Raw genomic sequence first — 24,458 nt, forward strand, 5'->3', positions numbered from 1 at the left:
ACGCTTCTTTTTCATCTTCTATTCCATTTGCGGTGCAATATACCTCCACTCTTTCCACATGTGGTCCAATCCTCTATCTCGTTATCAAAAGCATCAATATTGCCAGACTTAGGCATCCTAGAAAAAAATGGCGCTTCCCACGCTTTTCTTTCTTTGCTGCAGAAAAGATATGGTGCTTCCAGCACCTCCCCGCCGCTGCTGCCCCGCGGTTTCCGTTCTTTTTATTTATTTATTTACAGTTGGAGACTCGTTCCCGCCGGACTCTCTCTAGGTCTGAACGCCGACCTGCTTGCAGCGCCGGCCGTCTCCAGAGTGCTCCCTCCCCGTCTGTTACTGCTTGCCTCCGCCTTCGCTGCTTGGCCCAGCTGCAGAGCCAGCCGCTGGAGCCCCAGCCCGACGCCCAGGAAGGATTATTGCAGTACCTGCCACCAGCTTGGCTAGCTGGTGAAACCACAGCTTTTTCTTTTTCTTGATTTTTCTTCAACTTTGGACGCCAGAGGAATCGATGTCCTTGAGGTGCTGCCGAATTGTAGGCAAGTCCGTTTCCAATTCGTCGCCACTGTTGTGTCCGTGTGTTAAGAGAGACACTGAAGACAGGAGTTGGTTTCACAGGTGTTTACTGAACAAAGTCTGGAGGGGAACTAACTGAAACAACACAATATACAGGCTTATATAGCCTGAGTGGCCATTACCAGCATTACAGTACACATGGGGCTCTTAAAGGCACATACACTACAACCTCAGTCTTTTCTGTTCTAGTGTAATGAGAGATGTTAAGAGTGGGGGCTCATCAGTGAGGGAGCTGCGAACAAGCACTTTGTATCAGAGGCCATGCCAGGGCAGTTATTAATTGGCAGTGTTCTTTGGGCAAATAAAATTGCAACAGAATGATTGACGTGAATACTCGGATGTTTAAGCCACCCCTTCTCAGCCCCGTGCGTTACAACTCGAGTAGCTGCTGTTCACCTCTCGCCTTGCACAAAACAAATGACTGGCCAACATCTGACAACGTCCAAATATAAAATCACAGGGGTATAGGGTTGCCAACTCTCGTTTGATGCATCCCTGGAGATTTGATCATGTGACATTTTATCACATGACACCGCTCACGTGATGCTGAATTACGACATTTGCCCACTGTTTGCAAATGTTATTACATTTACCTTAGTGAGCTTTTTAGTATCACCAAGCCCCGAATAAAATATTTGTTTGTTTCATAGGGAGATGGATAACAATTTATAAAATCAAAAGAACACAATAAGATTAGAAAGATTTAAGAATATGTAATATTGCCGTGATGTTTCTACAGTATCGACCACAATGAGAAACACCAAGTGAATTCCATTGATTCCACAAAAACATCAATACAAGTAACTTGTAACTAAAGTTTTGGCATAAATTTGACTAATACACATCAAGTTAGAAAAATAAATAAAACCAAACCCAAACCGAATTCAATTCACCAACTCCCACACCCCACCCCCGAAGCCCAGCTTCAGGGAGCCGAGGCTCAGTCCATAGGAAGCAGCACCAAAGCCGCCTGAATCCCGGAACATAACACATTATACAACAGCGCACATCACAGGCCGACATCAACTCTCCCTCCCTCCAGTTTGTGTTAGCTCTCACTCGACTCCACCCCACCTCAGTTCACCTGCTGCTGAAACCCTCATCCATGCCTTGGTCACCTCTAGACTTGGCTATTCCAACACATTCCTGGCTGGCCTCCCATGTTCTACCCGCCGTAAACTTGAGGTCATCCAAAACTCGGCTCCCCGTGTCCTAACTCGCACCAAGTTCCATTCATCTATCACCCTTGTGCTTGCTGACCTACATTGGCTCCCGGTTAACCAACGCCTCGATTTAAAAATTCTCATCCTTGTTTTCAAATCCCTCAATAGCCTTGCCCCTCCTCCACCTCTAATCTCCTCTAGCCCCAAAACCCTAGGGAGATATCTGTGCTCCTCTAATTCTGGCCACTTGAGCATCCCAGATTTTAAATCACTCCATCATTAGCGACTGTGCCTTCAGCTGCCTAGACGTTAAGCTCTGGAATTCCCTCCCTAAACCTCTCTGCCCCTCTGCCCCTCTAACTTTCTTTCCTCCTTTAAGACGCTCCTTAAAACCTCTCTCTTTGACCAAGCTTTTGGTCATCTGCCCCAATAGCTCATGTGGCTCGGTGTCAAATTTTGTTTTGCAACGCTCCTGTGAAGCACCTTGGGATGTTTTACTACGTTAAAGGCGCTATATAAATACCTCTTGTTGTATTGCTCTCTCCCTCTTGCTCTCTCAGGACTCGAGCGTACCCAGGCAATTTTTGTTGCCCCTGATGCAGTCATCCTCACAACCAGCAGTGAAGTGGTGCATTCCGAATAGTGGGGAGACCCGCAGGAACCAGCCAACACGGTTTGGCTGCACGCCACGACAGCGGTTTGCGCAAGCCGCCCGTACAAGGACCGCTTAACCAGAGTCACTAGCAGCAGCGCTTGGGAGAGCAAAGCACCCAAAGCAGGAGGATTGGGAACTTTACAGGGGTAGAGAAGTGTTGCTGGACTAGTAATCCAGAGAACGCAAGATCAAGTCCCACCAAGGCAGTTTAAGTTTCAATTCAGATTTTTTAAAATCTGGAAATATGGTATCAGTGAAGGTGACTGTGAAGGATTGTCGTAGAAACCCAACTGGTTCACTAGTGTACTTTAGTGCAGGAAACCTGCTGTCCTTACCCAGTCAGGCCTGTACGTGACTCCCGCCCTATACCAAGGCGGTTGAGTCTTAACTGTCCTCGGAAGTGGTCACTCAGTTGCATCAAACTACTAATGAGAAGGCTCACCGCCACTTTCTCAGAGCAACCAAGGGTGGGCAATTAATGCCGGCCTTGCCAACGACACCCACATTACAGATTGAATTAAAAAACAATTAGGGGCCCTTGTAACTCAACAACCACAGGGAGGGCCATCAGGTTAACCCAGGGACATGTAGCTGGATGGCCAGTGTTATCTTCACTGGAGCTATTTTTACTTCCCCTCTCAAGTTAAAAACATTTTTTTCCTTAAAATCAGCTTACTCGACAAGACATAACGTCACGCATCATAAACCACTACCATCCCCCAGCCACCCCACCTCCCCCCCCCCCACCGTCACACGGGTGATTTTTTTGTAGAATCAGTAAAACACAATACTTACTTCCCTTTTCCAAACCAGTTCCCTATGCAAGCGACAACAGCTGGCCACCCTGTGGTCTGTACCAAGCCATTTGCGATCTGTGGGGGAAAAAATAAAAAATGCATGAGGAAGGCAAGGACCAAGAGGGTCACAGATAGGGTTTAAAATCGATCTTCAAAAGCGAGCTGCTGATCTCAGCTACAGCACAGAAGTTGCAGAAAGGAATCGGAACTTCCCCGGTAGAGATAGTGGTAAAGAGGGCAGCAAGTTGGCCTGGACTGCACAGTGGGGCTGAGAGATTCGGAGCAATCCCCCAGCCCCCTCCGGCCTGCACAGCTTCCCCGGGTGTTGCACCCCATGGGCTGCTGCCCCAACAATGCAAGCTGCAGATTGCTCGGCGGAGTAGAGGAGCAGTAGCAGGCCATTCAGCCGGATCATGGCGGACCTGTTCCTCAACTCCATTTTCCCACCTGCGTTCCATATCTCCTGACACCCTTACCTAACAAAAATCTATTGATTTCAGTTTTGAAAGAACCCCCCCCACCCCAGCATCCAGAGCTTTTTGGGGAGGGAGAGTTTCAGATTTCTACTGCCCTTTGCGAGAAGGAGTTTCACAGATTTGTGGGGGGGAAACCCCCCACACACACACACTAGAAGGAAGTAGACCGACAACAAAAACAATACCATGTCCCCTCTATTCCTGCCCAAACCAAAAATAGACCAATTTCTGCAATCCCAGCAGAATTGGAGCAATTGTGTTATTGTTTATCTTATCCCAGGTTTTCTCTCACACCCTTACTTCCTACGGAGGCAATGTCCGAACTCCCGGCCTACAAAAGGGAGGGCAGGCAGGCGAGCTGCTTCAATTTCTTACTGTAACTGATTGATTGCTAATAGTGCGTGTGAAAGATGGGGAGACTGCCACAAGCCCTCCCGCAAGTTATCGTTCCCTCTCCTACCCAATGGTCCCTCACCTCCAGTCAAACTGTCATCCTAGAACTAGAGCCACAGATCCACCTTGAAATGGTTGAAAAGTATTAATTTAAAAAAAGAAACATGGAACAGGTAACAGTACAGTTGGCCTTTCAGCCCCCCACCCCTCCCCCCTCTTTCTGTACAACCTGTTCACATCCAGCTGTGCATCTCTTGGTTTACCCCCAACGTTCCCTCTGCCACCAACTCATGTGCAGAGTTAGCCACTCTCCACTTGCCTGGATGAGTGCAGCTCCAACAACACAAGAAGCTCGACACCATCCAGGACAAAGCAGCCCACTTGATTGGCACCCCACCCACTACCTTAAACATTCACTCCCTCCACCCCCGGCGCACCGTGGCTGCAGTGTGTACCATCTACAAGATGCACTGCAGCAACTCGCCAAGGCTTCTTCGGCAGCACCTCCTAAACCCGCGACCTCTTCCACCTAGAAGGGCAAGGGCAGCAGGCGCATGGGAACACCACCACCATCTGCAAGTTCCCCTACAAGTCACGCACCATCCTGACTTAGAAGTATATCGCCGTTCCTTCATCGTCGCTGGGTCGAAATCCTGGAATTCCCTCCCTAACAGCACTGTGGGAGCACCTTCACCACACAGACTGCAGCGGTTCAAGAAGGCAGCTCACCACCACCTTCTCAAGGGCAACTAGGGATGGGCAATAAATGCTGGCCTTGCCAGCGATGCCCACATCCCATGAATGAATTAAAAAAAGAAAGCTGGTCTTAGCCATACCTCAGTGCCTCTGCGGCCAGGGAGGGTAGAAGGGAAATAGATAAATAAACAAACACAAATTAAACTTCCAGCACGGTGGCATAGTGGTTAGCATGGTTGCCTCACAGCGCCAGGGACCCGGGTTTGAATCCGGCCTCGGGTGACTGCAAACTCCACACAGACACATTCTCCCCGTGTTTGTGTGGGTTTCCTCCGGGTGCTCCGGTTTCCTCCCACAGTCCAAAGATGTGCAGGTTAGGTTGATTGGCTATGATAAATTGACCCTTAGTGTTAGGGGGATTAAATACGTGGGGTTACGGGGATAGGGTGGGATATGTGTTGGTGTAGGGGTTACAAGGATCGGGTGGGATGTGTCGGTGCAGGCTCGATGAGCTGAAATGGCCTCTATCTGCACTGTGGGGTTTCTGTGATTCCACTCCTTATAGTGCTGCTGGAAAGCGCAGCAATGGGAGCATTGGATAGTGTTGAGCCGCAATGATCTCCACAATTGAATAGCCCGATACTCACTGTGCAGACTCACATATGAAGAATAGCCAGTGGGGCAAGGTGAGAATGACGCTTGTTTAACTGCAGCTCAGCAAGAGGCAGAGCCTTTAGGAGAAGAGATTGGGGACGGGGAAGATTGTGTCCGCACTTGTCACGAGCCAGTGTTATAAATGCCAGCTAGTTCAAAAGGGGAAAAGAACAAAAACCTGCTCCCCAAATGCATTTGGCCAAGAGGCCAATTTCCTGTCCTTATATCTCAAGACAAAAATACCTCTGTAATTCTAACACGCATCAGAAATGGCTGACAAAATGGAATTGGGAAATCTCTGCAGGACGAGTGATAAAACACAATGCCCCATGCAAGGGCTGCACAGTACACTGCAGCCTACACTTGCATTAGATACCCGTAGATGGTTGGCTGGCCCTGGACTGTGCAGCCAGACTGACCTGTATAACCGCATAGTACCAGATGCTGTGAATGTTCCAGTAAAATCCAAATCCGAAGAGTCCAGTGAACAATCCACTGAGCAACATCCCGACAGTCAGGTAATATCGCAGAGGGAGCCGCTCCCCAAATATACCACTAAAAACAGGAGAGAAACCAGCCTGAGTATAGAGAGAAAAAGACATCATTTCAACATGGGTGCTACTTTCAGTGTACAGGGACCTGGTCGATTGCCTTCACTAGCAATAAGGCATTAATTTATTCACGCACATCATTCACTGTGGCTTAGCTTTATTCTAGTTACAGGAATGAAAGCAATTTTCAGCCATACTGAAAGTTTGTTGCCTGCCCACTCTGGTAAATCGGTGCTCAGGAATCAGTGCTTGTAATGGTTTCCTTGTCCACTTTTTATTTTGCACCCATTATTGGCATGAAGCAATTCGAAAATCACAAAAGTCACAGGTCAGATACTGGATAAAAGCTCCCTCTGCAGAGCCCAGCCAAATGTTTCTAGGTCAGGTACAGCATGGGTTAGATGTAGGGGGTGAGCAGGACTGGGGGCGGGGTTTCAGCATCAGATGGGCGGAGGCAGGGGAAGGGGCAGAGGCAGGCAATGTTATGGAGGAAACAGCCAACCTATGACCATGGTGCCTCAGGCTCTGACTTGTCATCTTCTTCTTAGGCAGTCCCTCGGAACCGAGGATGACTTGCTTCCACATTAAAAAGGAGTTCGCAGGTGACTGAGGAGTCCAATGTGGGACCTACAGTCTCTGTCACAGGTGGGACAGACCATGGCTGAAGGGGCGGGTGGGTGGGGTGCTTGGGTTGACATGCGCTCCTTGCGCTTGGCTTCCGCTTGCTCCCGGCGAAGAGACTCGAGGTGTTCGGTGCCTTCCCGGATGCTAGTGTTTCACACACACACTTCCATTCTCATCACCAGAGTCACATCTGTACAGTGCTGATCCTCTCGTGAACCTTTCACCGTCAGAAACCAGGAATTCAAACTTCAGCGGGCCAGCCAAGACGTCTCAACTCAACAGAAATTTCAGAACATTCTACGACAGCAGACCCGTTGCTAAAATTTTCCTCCTGGAATGTTTAACATTTGTTCCCATGACTCAGCACAGAGTTCTGGAAAGTTTATATTTTCAAAAGAATTATTGATATCATTAAGGACAGAATTGAAAAGAGACCGAGTTGAACCTGGTGCATTGCATTGGAGTCTGGTGCCAGTGTACTGCTGTGCCAATATCATGTGGCACACACTAACGGGTCACCAGGAGAGAGAGGTCCAATTTTTTTTCTATTCAATCATGGGGTGTGGGCATCGCTGGCAAGGCCAGAATTTATTGCCCATCCCTAGTTGCCCTGGAGAAGGTCCAAAAAGTAAAGCGAATCCTCGCTTGGCAATCTCATTCAGAGGATGGCTGGGGGAGGAAAGGGAGAAATGTCAGACTGGTGCATGACCAGGCAGCTGGAGTTTGGGGCAGTGGTGCATGGTTAAGGCAGAGTTAGCGGGAGCTTTACTCTGTCCACCCGCCCCCCACCACCCCCCCCACGCTTTGGGAATGCCGACACTGGACACCCAAAATGGAAAGCAACACCCTCACCTCGAGGAGCACAAAATTCACATTCTCAAAGTTACACATGGCTCCAATTTCCGTAACACTCACCTGAAAAACATTCCTATGGCATAGGTGATCAGGAAGCAGTTATCCAGTGCTCCAAACAACGCCTTGTAATTGGGTTTATCTGAAACAAATGGCAGGATAGTTACAAACACATGAACGAGGTAAGTGAACATCCACTCCCTCCACCGGCATACCGTGGCTCCACCTACAGGATGCATGGCAGCAATTCAATATCTTCTTTGGCCTCCCAACCTGCGATCTCCACCACCCAGAAGAACCAGGGCAGCAGGCGCATGGGAACACCATCACCTCCGAATTTGCCTCCAAGTCACACACCATCCCGACTTGGAAATATATCGCTGATCCTTCATAATGGCAGTGTTAAAATCCTGGAACTTCCTACCTAAATGTATTGTAGGAATACTTTCACCACATGGACTGCAACGGTTCAAGAAGGCAGCTCAACATCTTCTCAAGGACAACTATTTTAGGCAATAAATGCCAGCCTTGCCAGTGACACCCATATCCCCAAGAAACAAATTCTCTGGATACCATTAGCTGGGAAAGGTTACAGGACACATTAACTCCATTTGAATGCCCGAGCACTTACTCAAGGCCCGTTTTAGTCTCCATATGGTGAAAGTATGGTCCTTGTGAAATTTTTACTGTGTTGTAATTAGGTATTCCATTGTAATTAGAAACATAGAAGATAGGAGCAGGAGTAGGCCATTCGGCCCCTCGAGCCTGCTCCCCCATTTAATGAGATCATGGCTGATCATCCAAATTCAGTACCCTGTCCCTGCTTTCTCCCCATATCCCTTGATCCCTTTAGCCTTAAGAAATATATCTAACTCCTTCTTGAATATATTTAACGAATTGGCCTCAACTGCCTTCTGTGGTAGAGAATTCCACAGGTTCACCACTCTCTGGGTGAAGAAATTCCTCCTCATCTCAGTCCTAAATGGCTTACCCCTTATCCTTAGACTGACCCCTGGTTCTGGACTCCCCAGCCATCGGGAACATCCTTCCTGCATCTAGTCTGTCTAATCCTGTTAGAATTTTATAGGTTTCAATGAGATCCTCTCTCATTCTTCTAAACTCCAGCGAGTTCAAGCCCAATCGACCCAATCTCTCCTCATACGTCATTCCTGCCATCCCAGGTATCAGTCTGGTGAATCTTCGCTGCACTCCCTCCATGGCAAGAACATCCTTCCTCAGATATGGCGACCAAAACTGCACACAATACTCAAGGTGTGGTCTCACCAAGGCCCTGTACAACTGCAGCAAGACATCCTTGCTCCTGTACTCAAACCCTCTCGCTATGAAGGCCAACATACCATTTGCCTTCTTAACCGCCTGCTGCACCTGCATGCTTACCTTCAGCGACTGGTGCACAAGGACATCCAGGTCTCGTTGCACTTCCCCTTCTCCCAATCTATTGCCGTTCAGATAATAATCTGCCTTCCTGTTTTTGCCTCCAAAGTGGATAACCTCACATTTATCCACATTATACTGCATCTGCCATGCATTTGCCCAATCAACCAACCTGTCCAAATCATACTGGAGTTTCTCGGCATCCTCCTCACAGCACACACACCCAGCTTTGTGTCGTCTGCAAACTTGGAGATATTACATCTAGTTCCCTCGTCTAGATCATTATTGTGAATAGCTGGGGTCCTAGCAGCGATCCCTGCGGTACCCTACTAGTCACTGCCTGCCACTCAGAAAAAGACCCGTTTATTCCAACTCTGCTTCCTGTCTGCCAACCAGTTCTCTATCCAAGTCAGTACCTTGACCCAATCCCATGTGCTTTAACTTTACATGCTAATCTCTTATGCGGGACCTTATCGAAAGCCTTCTGAAAGTCCAAATACACCACATCCACTGGTTCTCCTTTATCTATTCTACCAGTTACATCCTCAAAATTCCAGTAGATTAGTCAAGCACGATTTACCTTTTGTAAATCCATGTTGACTTTGTCCGATCCTGTCGCTGTTTTCCAAGTGTCTTTTATAATGGACTCTAGCATTTTCCCCACTACCGATGTCAGGCTTACCGGTCTATAATTCCCCGTTTTCTCTCTACCACCTTTTTTGAATAGTGGGGTAACATTAGCTACCCTCCAATCCACAGGAACTGTTCCAGAGTCTGTAGAATTTTGGAAGATGACAAGCAATGCATCTACTATTTCTAGGGCCACTTCCTTAAGTACCCTAGGATGTAAATCATCAGGCCCTGGGGATTTATTGGCCTTCAATCCTGTCAATTTCCCTACAAATACTGATTTCATTCAGTTCCTCCTTCTCATTAGACCCTATGTTCCCCGACGTCTCTGGGAGGTTATTTGTGTCCTCCTTTGTGAAGACAGAACCAAAGTATATATTTAATTGGTCTACCATTTCTTTGCTCCCCATTATAAATTCCCCTGATTCTGACTGCAAGGGACCTACGCTTGACTTCACCAATCTTTTTCTCTTCACATATCTATAGAAGCTTTTACAGTCAGTTTTTATGTTCCCTGCAAGCTTACTCTCATACTCTATTTCCCCCCTCTTAATTAATCCCTTTGTCCTCCTTTGCTGAATCCTAAACTGCTCCCAATCCTCAGGTTTGCTGCTTTTTCTGGCCAATTTATATGTCCTCTCCTTAGATCTTATGCTATCCCTAATTTCCCTGGTTAGCCACGGTTGAGTCACCTTTTTTGTTTTATTTTTATGCCAAACAGCGATGAACAAATTCTGTAGTCCATCAATGCGATCTTTAAATGTTTGCCATTGCCTATCCACCGTCAACCCTTTAAGTAACGTTCCCCCATCCATCCTACCCAACTCGTGCCTCATACCATCGTAGTTTCCTTTATTTAAATTCAAGACCCTAGTCTGAGTCAAATACTTCACTCTCCATCTTAATGAAGAATTCTATCATATCATGATCGCTCCTCCCCAAGGGGCCTCGCACAACAAGATTGCTAATCAATCCTTTCTCATTACATAATACCCAGTCTAAGATGGCCTGATCTCTAGTTGGTTCCTCGACATATTGGGCCAGGAAACCATCCCGTATACACTCCATGAATTCCTCCTCCACAGTATTGTTACTAATTTGGTTAGCCCAATCTATATGTAGATTAAAGTCACCCATGATAACTGCTGTGCCCTTATTGCCGCGTCTAATTTCCCATTTAATGCCATCCCCAACCTCAGCATTACTGTTTGGGGGTCTGTATACAACTCCCACTAACATTTTCTGCCCCTTGGTATTTCTCAGCTCCACCCATACAAATTCCACATCATCAGAACTAATATCCTTCCTTACTATTGTGTTAATCTCCTCTCTAGCCAGCAATGCTGCCCCACCTCCTTTTCCTTTTTGCCTGTCTTTCCTGAATATTGAATACCCCTGGATGTTGAATTTCCAGACTTGGTCACCCTGGAGCCATGTTTCCGTAATCCCAATCATATCATATCCGTTTACATCTATTTGCGCAGCTAATTCATCCACCTTATTACAAATGCTCCTTGCATTAAGACACAAAGCCTTCAGGTTTTTTTTTATTTTTTAAAAACACTCTTAGAATTATTTACTGTGGCCATGTTTGATTTAAACCCTTGATTTCTCTGACTGCCACTTCTGCTTTTCTCCTTCCTGTCTTTTGCTTCTATCCTTGTTTCCCTTTCCTCTGTCTCCCTGCATAGGTTCCCACCCCCCTGCCATTTTAGTTTAAACCCTCCCCAACAGCACTAGCAAACACTTCCCCTAGGACATCGGTCCCGGTCCTGCCCAGGTGCAAACCGTCTAGTTTGTACTGGTCCACCTCCCCCAGAACTGGTTCCAATATCCCAGGAATTTGAATCCCTCCCCCTTGCACCATTCCTCTAGCCATGTATTCATCTGAAATATCCTTCTATTTCTACTCTGACTAGCACGTGGCACTGGTAGCAATCCTGAGATTACTAACTTTTGAGGTCCTATTTTTTTTAAATTTACCTCCTAACTCCCTATATTCAGCTTTTAGAACCTCATCCCTGTTTTTACCTATATCGTTGGTACCTATATGCACCACGACAACTGGCTGTTCACCCTCGCCCTCCAGAATGCGCTGCAGCCGCTCCGAGACATCCTTGACCCTTGCACCAGGGAGGCAACATACCATCCTGGAGTCTCGTTTGCGGCCGCAGAAACGCCCATCTATTCCCCTCACATCAGCATGGACGTCTCCTGAAGGTTCAGTCGGTAACTGCACTGGTCAGTGTGGAACAGAACCAGGCTGGTCCCAGCTTCAATCTCAGGTTTGCAATGAGTTAGCCGCTCTCACCTGGAGTGATGGCTAGCAAGCAGCAATTAGCCTCAGTACCCTGGACTGGGTGAAACAAAAAGCCAGCATGTTCTCGATTGCTATCCAGTGGCTGCTGCTGGAAAGTGTGTGCGCACGTGTGTCACAGGAGGACAGGATCAGGTTCAGCTGCACCGTCTCATTGCAGAAACTTATTGTCTAGACTTATGCATAAAGAATGACCACTTGAGAAAATACAGGAATATATATTCCAGCTCATTTCATTAAGGGAACAGGGTCAAACAGCATGCAGCTGGGCTAGAGACCTGAAGATGGCAGGTTGATTGCAGAACACAGAGTTAGCCGATTTCAGTATGGTAGAGGCGCCTTAGTGCCCTGGTGTAAGGAACAGCCATGGTTCTCCTGCCCAACAGCTGTCTCGTGTGTGCACGATACGGCAAAAATGCAACATTTTTGATCTATTATTTTTCAGTTTTGTTCTCATTAACACATAGGGTTTAATATTGGTTTCTGCAAAGTATCAGGAATATATGTTACAGTCTGGATGCAAACAGATCAGGTCAGAGGTATTGGTCCAAAGAAACATCGATACGTAGATGTCCTTCGATTCGATTTGGTCAACTTGACATTTTGGCTGGGTCCAGGTAGACAGGCCAAGAGATGTTGAACTTTATTGTAATGGTCTGGGACAAACATTGTGTGTCATTGCTAATCTATAAACTGTTGTTGATCTAATATAATTATGAGCGATGTCCTTGCCTAATGCTTTCTTTCAGTATGGCTGCAAAAGAATGTTGAGTGATATGTCGGAGGTTGGAAGTCAGTCAGGGAGCTGGATGTGACTTTGTGGTAACGTTTTGCCACATAAGAAATGAGTAGTCATGTTTCAAGGATGAATGTTATGTTGAAAGGTAACAGATAACAGTCTTTGCTGTTTTGAGATTGAGGAGATTGTTAAAGATTGTAACTGTTGTGTATAAACTATTTGCACTGACTACTGTTTATTTTACTTGTTTAATGTTAAATAAATTTGTCTGTGGTTTTGAATCTGAAATTCAAACTGTGCACATTCACTCACCGATTAAATTACAAAAAGTTTGTGAAGCAACACTTTCCTGGCACTGTTCCCAGAAGTGAGTCAGTTGCGTTATGACCAAGCGATGAGCCTGCACCAGCTGCAGCATCACCACAAACAGGATCAGCACAGACCCTAAAAAAGGACAGGACTCTCCCTCACCAGTTAAAGCTGCATCAATACTGGACGCCCCTCAATGGGCTGATCTGTATTGTAGGAGGTTACACCCATGACTCATTCCCAAACTCAAGGCTAGATCCAGTTCTTCAGCACAGGTTAACCCAAATTCATCTGTTTCCAGGAGGCCGTGTCAAGTTTGACTTGCTAAATGCAACAGAGAAGATGGAACAGGGCCCGGGGTAAACACCTCGCACATTGTGGAACATCTCAGCCAAGGTGACGGGTGGGCCACAATTAAAATGGACAGGTAGTGCAGTGGTTACGCACTGGATTAACTAGAGGTCACGGAGTTCAAATCCCACCGTGGCAAGTTGTGAAACTGAATCCAAATGAATCTCGTAATCTTTGGGCTGCCGGATTGTCATAAAAACCACTGGTTCACTAATGATAGATGGTTGAAGTAAAAGGGGAATAAAGGGATATGGAACAGAATGGGCATAAAAAGAGAGCGAGCGCGAGTGAGGGAGAAGTGAAAAACAATTAGCCTTTATCATACAACCCAAGATGTGGAGACGAGATTGAAGATTCATTTTTTTACAGAAAACAATATTGATCAACAGAGGTGCTCACCAAATGGAGCCCAGTCACACCACGTGCCATTGTTGAGGTGACTTGCATTTCCATGGCCAGCAATTCCCGAACAATTCTTGTGAAGTTCACTCTGGGGAAACAATTAACGCGTTTGTTAGTATTTATAGAAGTAGACAAAAATGGGGCCACTTTTTTTTTTTTGTTTGAAGTGGGTGGTCTCTCTGGGAGGTGGGCACGGCCAGGGTACTGCCCACCCAGGCCTCGTTAAACACATCGCTGGTGAGCTTCAGCGGAGAGTCAAACCCGGGATTGGCAGCACACCCATTAGTGGGAGGAAGTTAGGTGTAACTGCAACAGTTTAAAAAAAAGGATTTGGGAAAGATCAAGAAAAATGGTCACCCTGGAGCCACGTCTAGCAGCAGTCACGGGGACAGCACGGTGGTCGAGTCACTTTAGTGCAGGAGCGCCTCTTCCCTGCAGATAGTTATATGCCATGCCAAGTGGGTCAGGACACCTTTACACCACCCAAAGTCAAAATAACGCCCCCCAAACGCAGAGTTGAGGGGAAAAAAAGCTCCACACACACACACACGTAGAGCCGCCAGCCCTTTTAAATACCTTCTGGCGTAATGGCCTCCTCGTTTTATTGAGAAGCTCCCACCCACTTCTGGCAGGTGTTTTTGCTATCAGGAGCTCAGCGTAAGCTTCATGGAACCCAAGATGGACAGAGGCGCGCCGGAGCAAATCTCTGTGCCCATTTTTACAGCCACTTGTGCTCAGTCTGCTAGTTTCTGGGACACAACAAATACTAAAAATCAGATGTCAGTCAGTCAGTCACACTCCTCTAGATACTCCGCCGCACTACTAATCATCTGCCACTAGGTGCCAGTAGCAGCCTCACCTAGAAAAGGAGTAGAAAGTGGAGGGGAGGGAGGGAGGGGCAGGTGGAAAATAAAAGGAGTCATTTGAGAAGTTATTGACTCATAACATTAGGCAAGTTTCTGCTTCACAGTTTACAGATGTAAATATTATCGTGTTAACTGCATGCAGAACCCCCAACCCAGTGTCCCATGACATGGGTTTACAGCCATAATACTTCAATTTAATTTGTCATATATGCGGCAGACGTGTGTACTGCACAATGAAATGTTGATTTTTACGAGTCCTCCCAACATTGGAATAAATATGGCATAACAATGATAAAATACTAATAGAAATACAGTAATAAATAATAAATTATACGTTCACGAGTCTCATGGCCTGGGGGTAGAAGCTGTTTCGAAACCTGCTGGTACGAGACCGTATGCTTCAGTATCTCTTACCGGACATGAGCAGGGCGAAGAGGTTGTGGCTGGGGTGGCTCGCGTCTTTAATGATTCTCAGGGCCTCCCCCCGGCACCTCTCGGGGTAGATATCCTGGACAGCAGGTAGTTTAATTCCTATAGTATGTTGTGCAGCTTTCACCACCATCTGTAGAGCCTTGCGGTCTGTGGCGGTGCAGTTGCCATACCAGGTAGATATACTTCACACAGCATTCCTCAAAAGATGGCAGTGCCAACAACAGACATCCAAACCTTCACATTCAGAGAAGGAAACACAGGCTGACAGAAAGGAGAGATATATAAAATATTGTACCAGAGGTAAAAGAAAAAGACTTAAATATTGTCCAGGACATTGGGGAGAACTCCCCTGTTCAAGAGGGTAGACGGGGCATCTCAGACTGTGCAGCACTCCCTCAGTACTGCACTGGAGTGTCAGCCTAGATTATGTGCTCAATTCCCTGGAGTGGGGCTTGAACCCACAACCTTCTGACTCGGAGACGAGAGTGCTACCAGGGCCGACACCACAAGGAAGGTAGAAAGAGGGATTGGCAAGTTTGGGCCTCAGTGCTAGATGATGGTGCCAAAGTTGGAGTCAATGCCTGCAGCAGCACTGAACTGTTAGAGATGGAACAGGACTGGATCCATCTGCTCCGTGACCAGGTGCTGTGAATCAGGTCAAACCGGGCCATTCAATGTTGGAGTTGCCAGTGTTCAAACTGACAAGGTGTTCTTATCCTCTGCAAACATCCAAAGACACATTTTCTTGCAGGAATCACAGGACATTCTCGGGATGTGAGCATCTGTGGCAAGACCGGCACTGTTGCCCAACCCTAATCGCCCACGACAAGGTGGTGATGGGCATTCTTGAACCGCTGCAGTCCGTGTGGTGAAGGTACTCCCACAATGCAGTTAGTTAAGAAGTTCCAGGATTTTGACCCAGCAATGATGAAGGAATAGTGATATACTTCTAAGTCAGGATGGTGTGTGACTGGAGGGGAACTTGGAGGCGGTGGTGTTCCCATGCACCTGCTGCCCTTGTCCTTCGAGGTGGAAGAGGTCGCGGATTTGGGAGGTGCTGCCGAAGAAGCCTTGGCGAGTTGCTGCAGTGCATCTTGTAGATGGTACATGCTGCAGCCACGGTACACTGGTGGTGGAGGGAGTGAATATTTAGTGTGGTGGATGGGGTGCCAATCAAGCGGGCTGCTTTGTCCTAGATGGCATTGAGCTTTGAGTGTTGATCGAGCTGCATTTTCCCCCCAAAAAGTAGAAATAGTTTGCTGAATTTTAGCACACAGAAACAGGTGGGTTGGGTTCAGATCAGATGATTAAAATTTAAAAAATCTGAACCTCAACCCCAACCCGCCCACTTCCGGGTTTAACGAGGGGCGGGCAGCAACCCACTCCCAGGAGGCAGGATGACAATTTAAATATTTTAATGAGGCCAGCAACCTCCGTTTAAACCTGCTTTGGCCTCTGGAAGCCCGGCAGCTGAAGAGAGACGAGGGCAGTGTCGGGGAGAAGGCAAGTTGCCTTTACGACACTGTGCGTGGGCCAGGAGGAGCAGAGCGCTTCACCGCACCCCCACAACAAAGCAAGCAGAGGATTGGACACCCCTCCCCCCGGGGTTGGTGATCGGACCTACCTGGTCCTGTGGCCTGCTCCAGAGTCCTCCCAGCCTGACTGCAAGCCAAGCCAAGCCGGTCAATCAGGCCGATTTCCAGGCGGGGAACCTGTCAGGGTCGAAAGACGCACACTGTGGAGTTAACACTCGACAGGCATGTGGGGGAAACTCTGCCCCCTCCACCGGCCCGTCAATATCCAGTGTGTTTCAGGGTGAGGGTGTGTGGGTGCTTGAGCAACAGAAATGGAAGTGGAACCTCAGAATAATGCCTTGCAGCTGCTTCTCCACTCACAGGAGCAGGATGGCCTTCAGCTGAAGCCGGCCGCATTGCCATCACACATTCCAGCCACTCAGGGGCCTGAAACCCCACTGGTCACTCAGCCAGTCAGGTTGGGTACTCGGGTAACCAATATACACAGAGTAGATCATTATCAAATGTAAATCTCTGCACACACGTGCAGAAGGATTTTTATTCCAACTTGTGCTGGCATGTATTGAGATTAAGTTCGTATAAACCACACAGTAAATTGTGAGGGCGTCGCTCCGCTATTCATACTGATTAAACAACGTCGTCACAAAGGAGCTGGAGGCAATTCAAGAAATCAGCAATTGCCAAATGCAGCGCTCAAGAATGAGAGGAGAGAGAGAGAGAGAGAGAGAGAGAGGGGGAGGGAGGGAGGGAGGGAGGGAGGGAGGGAGGGGGGAGAGAGAGAACAAATCAACTGAGATGGACATGAAGGGATTAACACATTCAAAGGAAATTAAGCACTTGTAGAATACAGGAAGGAAGGAGGAAATAGAATTGGAGCAGATAATTCTAGTGCAGGAAGCAAACACAGCCACAGACCTGATGGCCAAGTGGCTGGTTTCTGTACTTTAAAAAAATTATAAACATGATTCTACAGCTGAAAATAAAGCAGACCATTCTAGTTCTGTAATTTTAAGCCATTCAGTGCTGCAGTAGAATTTCTAGACAAAATGACACACAAATGAGTTCTGTCAATAGGCAAGGTAGATTATTCAAAGTAGATCTTTGTGCAAAAAGTTTTTTAAACTTCCAAATTAGAGAGGAGTTTGACCCTTTGAGCAGCAACAACAAGTGAGCGCCCATCCAACACTTGCCAAGTGCCAACATGCGGATTTTGATCGCTGCCTCCGGGGAGGGAGGCGCAAACACGAGAGCGAATAATTACAAGGGGAGGAGGATTATAATTACAGGGCAAGGGAACCCAATTCCTATTTCTTCCACGTCAAGCACTCTGTCGCCAAGAGTTTTCAGCATATGGATATGAAGCAGACTAGAAAGAATGCAAAATCTTGCATTTATAAAGCACCCGTCATGTCCTCCGGATGTCCCAAAGTGCTTCACACCTAATTAAATTACTTTTGAAGCGTTGTCCATTGTGGTGTAGGCAGATGCCGCAGCCAATTTTCACACATCAAGATTCCACAAACTGCAATGAAATAAATTACCAGATGATCTGCTTTGTTGATGTTGGTTGTGGGATAATGTTGGCCAGGGGACCTCGTCTGTTTTTCTTCTATTAATGCCACCCGAGGGGGCTGACGGGACCTCGGTTTAATGGCTCATCCGAAAGACAGCACCTCAGACAGTGGTTTCTGGAGTGAGGCTTGAACCCGCGACCCTCTGACTGAGCCAAGGTTGACACCAATTCAAGAACGTGCCCTCATCGCTTGAATTCACCATCAGGGCTCATGCAGTCCAGCAGTTAGGGGCTGGGTATTGAACATACATATGAATTAGGAGGAGTCGGCCACTCGAGCCTGCTCCGCCATTCAATAAGATCATGGCTGGTCCAATTACTCCACATTCCCGCCTACCCCCGATAACCTTTCACCCCCTTGCTTATCAAGAATCTAGCTAATCTGCCTTAAAAACTCTGCTTCCACCGCCTTCTGAGGAAGAGTTCCAAAGACTCACGACTCTCTGGGGGTGGGGGGGGGGGGGGGGGAAATTCTCATCTCTGTCTTAAATGGGCGACTATTTTTTTTTTTTTTTTATAAAAACAGTGACCCCTTGTTCTAGATTCTCCCACAAGAGGAAACATCCTCTCCACATCCACCCTGTCAAAGCCCCTCAGGATCTTCTATGTTTCGATCAAGGAACCTGGCGGTCCCAGGTTCACATCCCTCGAGAACTCCCTTTGAGCAGCCAGCTCCATTTTAAACAAGTTCCAGTTGGTCCACAGCAGCAAAATGGATGCAACATTGCTGGAGAGTCCTGTGCAGAAGGACCAAGTCCTTCCCACAGGAATTGCATTCCCCTGGCCCTGGGGCCAACAAAAGAGATTGGGGGGCCGGGGTGGGTGTTGCCTGTTGTGGCCTGTTGTGGCTGGCCCTTTCATTAAAGACTGGACCAGGCATGTCTGGCTTCCACCTATGGTGACCCCTGACCTTTGGGAGCATGGCTACTTCCTACATACCACAACCAAGAATCAGGGAAAAGGCGGAGACCAAACAAGGTCATGAAGGGATTAACTCATTTAAAAAAGGGAATGAACCACTTGAAGATTACAGAAAGGAAGCAGAAAATAGAAATGGAGCAGATCATTCGGGAGTGGGAAGCATAGGCTCGATGGGCCAGGTGGTGACATGGATGCGGCTCCACTGGGCTTCTAGAAGCTTCTGCTGGTGATCAAAACTGTTCTCCCCCTCTTAACCAGATGGAGCCCTCCCTTCTCAGCTGATTGGTCACATACCTTGACGATGCTGATGGGTTTGCGCGACAGGTGATAACTGGCGTACAATAGGAAGGTCAGCACCAGAGTAAACCCACGATACCTGCAATAGAAAAACAAAATGTTTTTGGATTATGTTCCAGAAAGACCACACCTATTGGTTTCAAATTAAGCTTTATACTGTATTGATGATGCCTGTCTACTGATCTTAAACAGGAGGCTACAACAGCCCTCAGGGTCACCAAAAAAAAACCCACACAGGCCACTTCTGATCACTATCTAGTGAGCCCTGCTGGAATATGCAGGTGTTGGGGTTGGGAGCCGACAGGATTTGGGCTTGGTTGCAATTCCTACCTTGGTGAACATCCTGCTAAAAACTAAGAAGTCACCAGGCATTGGCCAGGTTGATAGCTGAAGAATTGCCACTGGGCTGAGGTATTGGAAGATGTCCGACACCCGTGGACCCGTAGTCCAGAAAAATTCAACTCCTACACGACTGGAACAGAAAATGTAAAACAAAGATAACCTCAATCACTTCTGCAGCTTTTATTTAGGGAAAACAAGGCTAGACTCTGTTGTGTATGTACCTTTAAGAGAATAACTGGTCTCAGACTGCAGTACCAGCAGTGACCACCCCTGTATAAAAGGCACTAGTGAGCCTCCGTTTTTAGTTTCACTATGGACTTCCACCAGTAAAGACTTATTTTGTTCACTCCTGCTGTCCGTGTCTCAATTATTCACGGACGTAACACTGGCGCCGAGTAAGAAACGAACTTACCTGCAACTCGGCAGCACCTCAGACGATGTTATTGAAGGTCGAAGCCAGAAGAAAAAAAATCCAAAGAAACTCGAGAAACAGGCGTCGACCGTGGGCAACCGCCCTCCAAATCATCGGATTGAAAACTTGCAGGAGAGACTGTCCAGAGCCAGGCTTGGTTCCTCGGTCTGTGGTTTCCCAGCTAAATCGGGCTGGTGGCAGGTAGTGCACTGATCCTTCCTGGGCTGCGGCGGGCTAGAGCTCAATCGGGTGGCTTTTCAACGGGGCCGGGCAGCGAGTTGGGAAGCAAAGAGAGGGTGAAGCACACAGGGCGCGGCCGGTGCTTCGAAGCCGGGCAGCGTTCGGACCTAAGAGGGAGGGAAGTGTCCCAGAGGGTCCGCTCCACGACGGGAAAATAATAAAAGAAAAAAAATCAATATTAAACGCGCAAGAAACCGTGGAAAGCAGCGCTAACAGCGGGGAAGAAGGCAAAGCGCGGGAGGCGCCATTTTAAATTTGCAAGATGCCGAAGACTGGCTGTATCACTGCTTTTGATAATACAATAGAGGACTGGACCACGTATGTGGAAAGAGTCGAGGTATATTTCGAGGCAAACGAAATAGCGGAGGGGAAAAAGGCATCGATATTGCTAAATTTAATGGGCGCTAGAACGTACGGCCTATTGCGGGACCTGATTACTCCAGCCAAACCGAAGGCGAAGAGTTTTAACGAAATTGTTGCTGTCCTACAGGAACACTTAAACCCTGCACCACTGTTGATAGCAGAAAGATTTAAATTCCACAGGAGAACTCAGCACAAAGATGAGAGCAATGCTGAGTATCTTACGGAACTACGCAAGCTATCAAAGCACTGCCAGTTCGGAGCAGGACTGGCAGATACCCTACGGGACAAATTTGTCTGTGGACTCGAGTGAAGGAACACAGAAGAAGTTACTCTCAGAGAAAGAGCCGACGCTAGATAAGGCTTTCAGCGTGGCAGTATCGTATGAAGCAGCAGCCAGGGGAGCTGCAGAAATTCAACAAAAACCACAGGAATACGGCACCCACGAAATGACACGGGGATTTGCAAAATGTTATCGCTGCGGCAGAACTAACCATGACCAGAAGGACTGCTGGTCCAAAGACAAAATATGCAGGCAATGCGGGAAGATGGGACACATTGCACGAGTTTGCAGGTCTGGGAAGAAGACCAGCGACAACAAAAAGGCTACTAAGGAACTGTACAAGAAAGTACAAAAGATGACGGACAGTAGTTCCGAAGACCAGATGAGCAATAGTGAATCCGGGAACAGGAGACTAAGCTGTCTCAAACTTCACAATGTAATCGCAAAAGAGGATCACCGAACCATTTGGGTCACCCTCATGATAGCAGGGTCCCAAGTTAAAATGGAATTGGATACAGGATCAGCGCTAACCGTCATGAATCGACGAGACTACAAGCGGCTATTTTCACACATACCCTTGAGAGAGACATCCATCGTCTTGACGTATACGGGGCAAAAAGTATACCCCAGAGGAAAAATAAGGGTGCGTATCGAATACAATGGCAAGAAAATACGGAAATTGTATCTCTACATACTGCCAAATGGTGGACCACCGTTATTGGGACGTGAATGGATCAGGAAGATAAGCTTAGATTGGCATTCCATTCATGCAATGACGGTGGACGGTAAAAATGAAGACGTCACTCCTGGACGATTGTCAACAATCTTAGCTAACGCCAAAGAGGTATTTCAACAAGAACTGGGCACGCTTAAAGGTGTAACCGCCTCGATAAAAATAGAAGAGAATGCAGTTCCCAAGTTTTTCAAAGCAAGACCGGTACCATATGCAATTCGCCCAGCCATCGAGGCAGAGCTGGAGAATCTGGAGAAGGCGGGCGTGTTGTCTAAGGTCGACTGGGCGACACCCATCGTTCCGGTCATGAAGAAAACGTTAAGCAATAAGTCCAGAGAGCCAAGGAAGATTCGCATCTGTGGGGATTTCAAGGTGACGGTGAACCCAATCCTTCACACAGTACAATATCCTCTTCCAAGGATAGAAGACATCTTCGCCTCACTGTCTGGAGGGAAGCGTTTTACAAAAATTGACCTAGCACAAGCATATTTGCAGATGGAGGTTGAAGAGTCCTCTAGGAAGTATCTCACGATAAACACTCAAAGGTCTTTACCAGTATCATCGATTGGTATTCGGAGTAGCATCGGCTCCGGCGATATGGCAAAGAGCGATGGAACAAGTCCTGCAAGGGATTCCGGGGACTCAGTGTTACTTGGACGACATCCTAGTGACAGGTGAAGATGACAGTGAACACCTTAACAACCTAGAACAGGTGCTCACTAGACTACGGGAACATGGGCTGCGAGCCAACCGCCCCAAGTGCGAATTTTTTAAGAAACAGATATCGTATTGTGGCCACGTGATTGATGGAGGGGTTACATAAGTCCCCTGACAAAATTGAAGCGGTTGTTAAGGCCCCAGCGCCTGAAAATGTGTCGCAACTGAGGTCATTCCTCGGATTGGTGAATTACTATCGCAAGTTTTTGCCGAATTTGTCGACAATTCTGCACCCACTGAACGCCCTGCTACGAACGGGGGTAGCATGGAAATGGAGCGATGATTGTAAGCGTGCTTTGCAGAAGAGTAAGGACTTAATCACTTCAAGGGAAGTTTTGGCTCACTACAACCCAGCACTGCCAATCAGGCTGGCGTGTGATGCGTCTCCCTATGGCATTGGGGCGGTACTGTCACAAATTCCTTGATGGTTTAGAGAGGCCAATAGCTTTTGCGTCACGCTCGTTAACTTCTGCCGAGCATAACTACGCCCAGATTGACAGAGAGGCCCTCAGCCTAGTGTGGGGGGTGAAGAAGTTCAATCACTACCTGCACGGTCAAAAATTTACTCTACTAACCGATCATCAACCTCTTGTCTCCATTTTCAACCCTCAGAAGGGCGTACCGATAATGACAGCACAACGGCTGCAGCGATGATCCCTTTTCCTAGGGGCACACCAATATGACATCGAGTACAAAGGAACTAAACAGCATGGAAATGCTGATGGATTGTCACGTCTACCGTTGCCGACAGTGGAAGAAGACCTTGCAGTGGATCCAATGGAGTTATTCCACTCGACCATAGTCGAATGTCTTCCTGTGACGAATGCAAACATAGAAAAGGAAACACGGAATGACCCGACACTATCACGGGTCTATGATTTAACGGGGAAGGGATGGCCAGCACATGGCGAACCACTGCTGCCAGCATTCTCACCGAGAAGAGAACAGCTGTCAGTGTGCAGAGGAACCTTGATGTGCGGACCCAGAGTAGTAATTCCACCTAAGTTGACGGATAGAGTGCTCAATGAGCTTCATGAGGGTCATCTGGGTGGGGTAAAAATGAAGAACTTAGCCAGAGCGTTTGTGTGGCGGCTGGGAATCGATAGAGAAATCGAAGAGATGACCAAGAGCTGTGCAGGATGCCAGAAGGTCCAAAACGCCCCACCACAAGCTCCTCTGCATCCATGGGAGTGGCCCTCATCTCCATGGCAAAGGGTGCACATTGATTTTGCTGGTCCCTTCATGGGCTCGATGTTTTTAATTGCGGTGGATGCACAAAGTGGCCAGAGGTAATAAAAATGTCCTCAACCACCACGGAAAAAACTATCGCAGTTTTACGAACCATATTCGCCAGGAATGGGCTGCCTGAACAGATTTGCTCTGACAATGGACCACAGTTTGTGTCTGAAGAGTTCCGGAGGTTCTTAAAGAACAATGGTGTTAAGCATTACACATCTGCCCCATATCATCCAGCCACTAATGAATTGGCCGAGAGGTTTGTCCAAACATTCAAGAAGGCTATCAAGGCAATGTGTAATGAAGATATACCCCTACAACACAAGGTGGACAACTTCTTGTTTGCCTACCAGAATGCGACACATGCGGTTACCAACCAAACTCCAGCCATGATGTTCTTCAATCGAAGACTACGATGCCGCTTGGATTTGGTTAAGCCAAACGTCCGAAGAGATGTGGAGAACAGGCAGTTTCAGAATATGAATGAAAGGCCGACCAGGAGTTTTAAGATAGGTCAACCAGTTTTGGCCCGGGACTACCGCACTGAGAAATGGCAGCCAAGAACGATTTGTACACGACAAGGACCGCTCATGTATACCGTGGACGTTGGGGAGAGCATTGTAAGACACCATGCTGACCAGATTCGAGAGTCACTGGAAAACGTCAACTCCACACCACGATCTGATACACCTGGTAATGAAATCGACGTTCCAATTGCAGCTACCGCAGAACCGGTAATATTGGAAGCAGATGAACCAAACAACAACATTGATCCCGACTCAACATTGCCAGAAGAACCGGATACCCCAAAGAGGCGTTATCCAGACAGAATCAGGAAGCCTCCTCAAAGACTGAACTTATAATTGCTTAAACTTAACCAATGTATCTAGCAACAGTAATTGTAATTAGTTATCATTTAGTTGTTAAATGAATGTTA

General features: G+C 47.4%; 1 protein-coding gene across 2 annotated transcripts in view; it reads right to left on the reverse strand.

Moving 5' to 3' along the window:
* The window catches only part of slc37a2 (solute carrier family 37 member 2), an 86,550-nt gene that overhangs the window by 38,402 nt on the left and 23,690 nt on the right, over window positions 1-24,458 (reverse strand). For both annotated transcript variants that reach the window (XM_085968091.1, XM_085968092.1), the window contains exons 2-6: window positions 19,196-19,277; window positions 13,572-13,662; window positions 7,495-7,573; window positions 5,824-5,959; window positions 3,184-3,260 (exon numbers count right to left, since the gene is read on the reverse strand). In XM_085968091.1, the coding sequence (XP_085824217.1) occupies window positions 3,184-3,260; window positions 5,824-5,959; window positions 7,495-7,573; window positions 13,572-13,662; window positions 19,196-19,277 (465 nt within the window). The remainder of the gene's footprint in view (window positions 1-3,183; window positions 3,261-5,823; window positions 5,960-7,494; window positions 7,574-13,571; window positions 13,663-19,195; window positions 19,278-24,458) is intronic.

The sequence above is a fragment of the Somniosus microcephalus genome, chromosome 26 (genome assembly GCF_052327205.1).
Source record: "Somniosus microcephalus isolate GS21.2 chromosome 26, FLI_Smic_1.0, whole genome shotgun sequence".
In the NCBI taxonomy this organism is placed as follows: Eukaryota; Metazoa; Chordata; class Chondrichthyes; order Squaliformes; family Somniosidae; genus Somniosus; species Somniosus microcephalus.